Genomic DNA, 7,521 nt, shown 5'->3' with positions numbered 1-7,521 from the left:
ATTGAGTAAAGTGTGAGTATACACTGTGAGTAGAATCTGAGTGAAGAACGAGTCCTCTGTCAGTGTATGAGTAGACTGCATTTGGTTTACTCTCAGTCTACTCACACGTTACTTTACTCAATCTACTTAGACTATTCACAGTCTACTCAGTCACTCACCTGTTACTCATGATGTACTCAGTTTACTCAAACCTTACTGTCTACTCACATTTTACTCATACTTTGTTCACTGTCGGTAATGTGTGAGTAGAATGTGAGTGAAGAATGAGTCCTCTGTCAGTATATGAGTGGACTGAGTAAAGTGTGAGTAGAGTGAATAAAGTGTAAGTAGACTGACTAATGTGTGGGTAAAGTGTGAGTAGATTGAGTAAAGTGAGCATTTATTTTGTTTTATTAATTTATTTGCATTATTTCTACCCCACTCATATCAGCCCGGAGGCAACTCAGAGTAGACTGTGAGTAAAGCATGGGTAATGTGTGAGTAGGCTGAGAGTAAATTGTAAGTAACATGCAAGTAAAGTGTGAGTAGACTGAATAAAGTGAAACTGTGAATAGACTGAGAGTAGATTGAGAAAAGTGTGAGTATACTGTCAGTAATGTGTGAGTAAAGTTACACAAGGTACACAATTATGAAAACAGATTTATTTGACACATCACTTTTTCCCGGTGCCATAATGGATTACAAGTCACCAAACCCCTTTGTAATGAGTTACTTTTCACAACGGGGAGAACAAACATGCATCTGGAAGGTGAAGCCACCTCCAATGGGAAACCGAATCACTTCATGAGTCCAAGTGAGTCAATATTCTCAGAGTAACTTCTCCAAGATCTAAAGAAGTAACTTCAGCTTAATTCTCGTTTATTTATCCTGCTGTGTAGTTCCTGCAAATCCAGAATGAATGGATGAATGGAGGTGTTGGTGGCCTCAATGGGCGTCTCGAAGGTGTTACTCTGCGGAGGAAGGAAAAACAGAGAGATTAAAAGGAGATATTGTATTCCTGATATATTTCCAGCAAAAAGGCATCTTAACAGTGGGTGATGGGAACTGTGATCCCAAAAGGGCATCTAATGATAGGTGATGGGAATCGTGATCTGGAAAGGACATCTAATGGTGGATGGTGGGAATCGTGATCCGGAAAAGGCATCTAACGGTGGACGATGGGAACTGTGATCTGGAAAAGGCATCTAATGATGGATGATGGGAACTGTGATCAGAAAAGACATCTAATGGTAGATTATGGGAACTATGATCTGGAAAAGACATCTAATGGTGGACGATTGAAGTTGTGATCCAGAAAGGGCATCTAATGGATGATGGAAACTGTCATTGGAAAAGGCATCTAATGGTGGATGATGGGAACTGTGATCTGCAAAAGCCTATCTAATGGTGGACGATGGGAACACTGATCTGGAAAAGGCATCTAACAGTGGATGATGGGAATTGTGATCTGGAAAAGGCATCTAAGGGTGAATGATGGGAACTGTGATCTGGAAAAGGCATCTAAGGATGGATGATGGGAACTGTGATCTGGAAAAGGCATATAACGGTGGATGATGGGAATTGTGATCTGGAAAGGGGATCTAAGGATGGATGATGGGAACTGTGATCTAAAAAGGCATCTAATTGTGGATGATGGGAACTGTGATCTGGAAAAGGCATCTAACGGTGGATGATGGGAACTGTTATAGGAAAAGGCATCTAACGATGGATGATGGGAATCGTGATCTGGAAAGGACATCTAAGGGTGGACGATGGGAGTTGTGATCCAGAAAGGACATCTAAGGGTGGATGATGGGAACTGTGATCCGAAAAGGGCATCTAATAGTGTATGGTGGGAATTGTGATCTCCACTAAGGCATCTAATAATGGTGGGCGATGAGAGCTGTGACCCCCCAAAAAGGAATCTAATAGTGGATGTTGGGAACTGTGGTTCCAAAAAGGAACCTAATGGTGGACGATGGGAGCTGTGGTTGTTCTTACCTTTCCCAGGTGAGCTTCAGCATCCCAATCCGCTCAGGGCCCCGATGCGGTCCAGCTTGACCCCGAAGCACCCCCGGGAGAGGCCTTTCTTGCTCCTGGGCGGGAGGTGCTGGGGGGAGCCCAGGAGGGCGACCATGAGCACCCGTTGGGCAGCGGTCTCCGCGAGCGGCCACGCAAGCCCATCGTCCCCCTCTTCCGCTTCCGAGGACCCCACTGGGACCCCCATCCGTCCCTCAAGGACCTGCGAGGGAAGCACCACCAGCAGACCATCAGCACCCCATCCAGCCCCAGCCAAGCAGCTCTCCAAGGTGCTGAAGAGCCAAACACAGAGTCTATCACTCTGAAAGTCACTCCTTGGGTCCATCACTCTTAGGGTCTATTATAGGGTCAAGCATTGGGTCAGTCATAGGGTCATGGATTTAGTTTATCATTCATAGGGTCTCTCATTCACACAGGTTGTATTACTTTTAGGATCTATCACTCATAGGGTCAATTCTAGGGTCATTCATAGGGTCCAACACTCATAGGATCTATTATAGGGTCATCCATGGGGTCTATCTCAGAGTCCATTACTTATAGGGTCATTCATAGGGTCTATCACTCCTAGGGTCTATTATAGGGTTATGCATGGGGTCTATCATTCATAGGGTCCCTCACTTATAGGGTCATTCATAGGGTCTATCATTCATAGGGTCTATTATAGGATTATACACGGGGTCTATCATAGGGTCTATTATAGGGTCATTCATAGGGTCTATTATAGGGTCATGCATGGAGTCCATTACTTATAGGGTCATTCATAGGGTCTATTATAGGGTCATGCATGGGGTCTGTTATTCATAGGGTCCCTTACTTATAGGGTCATTCATAGGGTCTATCACTCAAAGGGTCTATTATAGGGTCATGCATTGGGTCTATCATTCATAGGGTCCCTTACTTATAGGGCCATTCATAGGGTCTATCTATTATAGGGTCGTGCATGGGGTATATCTTAGGGTCCCTTATAGTCATTTATAGGGCCCATTATAGGGTCATTCATATGGCCCCATACTTATAGGGTCATTCATAGACTGTATCATTCATAGGGTCTATTATAGGGTCATGCACGGGGTCTATCTTAGGGTCCCTTACTTATAGGGTCATTCATAGGGTCTATCATTCATAAGGTCTGTTATAGGGTCATTCATTGGGTCTATCATTTGTAGTGTCCCTTACTTATAGGGTCATTCATAGGGTCTATCATTCATAGGGTCTCTTATAAGGTCATGCATGGGGTCTGTCTTAGGTTTATTACTTATAGGGTCATCCATAGGGTCTATTATAGGGTCATGCATGTGGTCTGTCAATCATAGTGTCCCTTACTTCATACGGTCCCATACTTATAGGGTCATTCATAGGGTCATGCAGCCCCAGCCAAGCAGCTCTCCATGGTGCTGAAGAGGCAAACACAGAATCTATCACTCTGAAGGTCACTCATTGGGTCCCTTACTTATAGAGTCATTCATAGGACCCATTATAGGGTCATGCATTGGGTCATTCATACAGTCCCATACTTATAGGGTCATTCATAGGGTTTATCACACATAAGGTGCCTTACTTATAGGGCCATTCATAGGTTTATCACTCATAGGGTCTATTATAGGGTCATGCATGGGGTCTATCTTAGGTCCCTTACTTATTCATAGGATCCATTATAGGGTCATGCATTGGGTTATTCATACAGTCCCATACTTATAGGGTCATTCATAGGGTTTATCACACGTAGGGTGCCTTACTTATAGGGTCATTCATAGGGCCCATTATAGGGTCAATGCATTGGGTCATTCATACGGTCCCATACTTATAGGGTCATTCATAGGGTCTATCACTCATAGGGTCTACTATAGGGTCATGGATGGAGTCTATCTTAGGGTCTATTACTTATAATGTCATTCATAGGGTTTATCATTCATAGGGTCATTCATTGGGTCTATCATTCGTAGTGTTCCTTACTTATAGGGTCATTCATAGGGCCCATGAATGCGGTCTATTACTTGTAGGGTTCTTCCTGGAACCTATCATCCATAGGGTCTATTATAGGGCCCTTCATAAGTCCCATCACTCACCTATAGGGGATATTCATAGATATAGAGTCTATCACTCATCGGGTCTCTTGATTATAGGGTCATTAATAGGTTCTATTACTTATATGGTCTTAGGATTTTATCACTCCTTCCAGATCCCACCCACAAGGTGCCTCCCATAGGGACCCATACAGGTGTGCTCCCTTTCCTCTTACCTGTGCATGTGGGGCCGGCTTGGCCTCCGCTGGATGCTGGCGGGTCAGGATGAGGAGCAAGGCCACCCACCTGAAGCAGGTGACGTGGGGACCCATCTTGCGCAGGTGAGGCTTTGGGATGGAAAGGACCAGGACCGCTACCTTGGCCTCTGTTTATATACAGCCTTGGGCCCGCCTCCCTTCCCCATCCAAGGGCCACGATTGGCTGAGTGGGCTGTCCATCAGAATTAATTCTCTCTTTTTTCTCCCCTTCTCAGCAGGTGACCAAAAAGAGCAATTTTTGTCCCACTTCCAAGGGTTTCTTGATCTTTTTCTTTGCACGCTGTTCACCTGGATGGAAGTCAAGGCTTCCTTCGCCTTTGCTCACCTTTACCTGTCAGTCCAGGTAACAATCACACACTGGTTGTAATCCACATATTATTTTGATATATTATTTGTACCTGCTATGACGCTAATATTAATATATATGTGTATATATACACAAAATTGCATATAATATATATATATATATGATACATTATTATATTGATATATAATTATATTATATATAATAATTATATTTTAATATAATAATTAATATAATAATTATATTAAATTAATATTATTATATAATAATAATTTATATAATAATATAATAATTATATTAATGTTAATATGAATACATATGTATATATGCACAAAATTGCACACATATAATTTATATTTATATACGTCAATAAATTATTTTAATATTATATTGATATCATATCATTATTATATTGTTATTATATTAATACAATGTTATACACATTATGTTATATATATGCAAATGGATTTCTTCAGCTACTAATAATTATCATTATTATCACCATTATATGTGTATATGGACACACATATAATTGCACACATATGTAATTTAGACGTGTATGTGTAATGTCAAAATTACATATGTGTGTATATACATAACCACACACACACACACACACACACACATATATGGTTATGTGTATGCACACATATGTAATTTATATATATACACACACACATAATTGCACACATGAAATTAAGACACTACAAACACATACACATATATACACACACATATACATGCAGTGTGTGTATATATAGTTATGCATATATGCACAAATAATTGCAGACATATGTAATTGCACACATATGTAATTTAGACGTGTGCCTGTGTAATGTCTAAATTACATCTGTGTGCAATTACATCTGTGTGTATATACATAACCATATACACTCATATAATTCCACACATGTAATTTAGACATTACATATATACACTGTATATATGTGTGTATGTATATGTATATATACACATATAATTCAACACATATATACTCTGGTAATGTAAACATCACACACACACATATATAAAATGTGCATGTGTATGTATATATATGTGTGTGTATGCATATTCACACATATAATTGCACACATATGTAATTCAGACATTACACGCACACGCACACACATATATACTGTGTGCATATATGTACCTATATGTTTATGTATATACACAGATATAATTGTACACATATGTAATTTAGACATTCCGCACACACACACACATATATACTGTGTGTGTATATATATATGCTTATGTATATACACACATAGGTAATGTAAACATCACACACACACACACATATAAACTGTGTGTGTGTGTATATATATATATATGTTTATGATTATACACACATATAATTGCACACAAGTAATTCAGACATTATGCACACACACACATATATATACTGTGTGTGTATATACATATGTTTACATAATTGCACACATATTTAATTTAGACATTACGCACACACACATATATACTGTGTGTGTGTGTGTATATATATATATATGCTTATGTATATAGACACATAGGTAATGTAGACATCACACACACATATATAAACTGTGTATATATATATGTTTATGCATATTCACATATATAATTGCACACATAAGTAATTCAGACATTACGCACACACACACATATATATACTGTGTGTTTATATATATATGTGTTTATGTATATACAATAGGTAATGTAGACATCACACACACATATATATACTCTGTGTGTATATACATATGTTTACATAATTGCACACATATATAATTTAGACATTACACACACACATATATATACACACACATATATATTTACATACAGATGCCTATATAATTCACCTATATGTCATTCTATGATCTCTCTCTCTCTATTATTAGTAGTCCTTTAACGTGTTTCCCTTGAAGCCTGGCCGTGACGCCTTTCCGCTCGGCTCCCCATCAGGACCCATTATTCCCACTCCCGGAATCGGACGCTGTGCCCTTTAATTAGGAAGCCAATTAGCATTTTCCATTAGCATTAGATGAATATTTCACAAAGGCTTCCTTTCCGGTGCCGGGCGTGCGGGCACAGCTGCTCCCATCCTGGAGGGGAGAGATGCCAATCGCTCTGCCCATGCTCAGAGGCACTCTGCCAAGATAATAATAATAATGGGCATCTGTCGGGAGGGCTTTGATGGTGGAGTGGGGTCAGGTTGGATGGCCTTTGGGGGTCCCTTCCAACTCCATGGTTCTATAATGCCACATCAAAGGCCCAATGACGCCATGCATCGGGGGGCCCCCAGCCCTGGCACGGCACTGGCATTCCTGGCCTGGCAAGGGTCGGCCGCCAAGGGTCAGCGCTCAGCATCATGCACGGTCATCCTCCGCCCACCTGCAGCGGCTGGACACTTCAAAGGCTCCTTTGCAGACAGTCGGAAGGGACCCTCCAAAGGACATCCAGTCCAACCCCTTTCTACCTGCAAGGCAGGAAGATATAATTATTATTATATTTATTATTATTATTATTATTATTAATAATAATAATAATAATATAATAATATTATTATATTATATTTATTATTATTATTATTATTATTATTATTATTATTATTAAGTTGGAAGGGACCCCCAAAGGACATCTAGTCCAACCCCTTTGGCCAGGCAAGAAGATAGAATTCCTATATTATTATTATTATTATTATTATTATTGAGTTGGAAGGGACCCCCAAAGGCCATCCAGTCCAACCCATTTCTACCTGCCAGGCGGAAAGATAGAATTATTATTATTATTATTATTATTATTACTTAATTTATTATTATTATTGAGTTGGAAGGGACCCCAAAGGACATCTAGTCCAACCCCCTTCAGCCAGGCAAGAGGATAGAAGTATTATTATATTATTATCCCTTTAATATCTATTATCCATTATTAT

The 7,521-nt window shown here is 39.8% G+C and overlaps 1 protein-coding gene across 1 annotated transcript; it reads right to left on the bottom strand.

Moving 5' to 3' along the window:
- Positions 1 to 626: 626 nt before the first annotated feature.
- On the bottom strand, positions 627 to 4,496 carry LOC132764725 (C-type natriuretic peptide 1-like). The gene is made up of 3 exons (XM_060758764.2): positions 4,259 to 4,496; positions 1,981 to 2,221; positions 627 to 950 (listed from the first exon to the last, which is right to left on the bottom strand). The coding sequence occupies exons 1-2, from the start codon at positions 4,352 to 4,354 to the stop codon at positions 1,997 to 1,999; spliced, it is 321 nt and encodes a 106-aa protein (XP_060614747.2). The 5' UTR covers positions 4,355 to 4,496; the 3' UTR covers positions 627 to 950; positions 1,981 to 1,996.
- Positions 4,497 to 7,521: the final 3,025 nt, after the last annotated feature.

Source organism: Anolis sagrei, chromosome 13, assembly GCF_037176765.1.
Source record: "Anolis sagrei isolate rAnoSag1 chromosome 13, rAnoSag1.mat, whole genome shotgun sequence".
Classification (NCBI taxonomy): domain Eukaryota; kingdom Metazoa; phylum Chordata; class Lepidosauria; order Squamata; family Dactyloidae; genus Anolis; species Anolis sagrei.
Note: the sequence above shows the minus strand (reverse complement) of the source record. Positions and strands in the feature narration are given on the sequence as shown.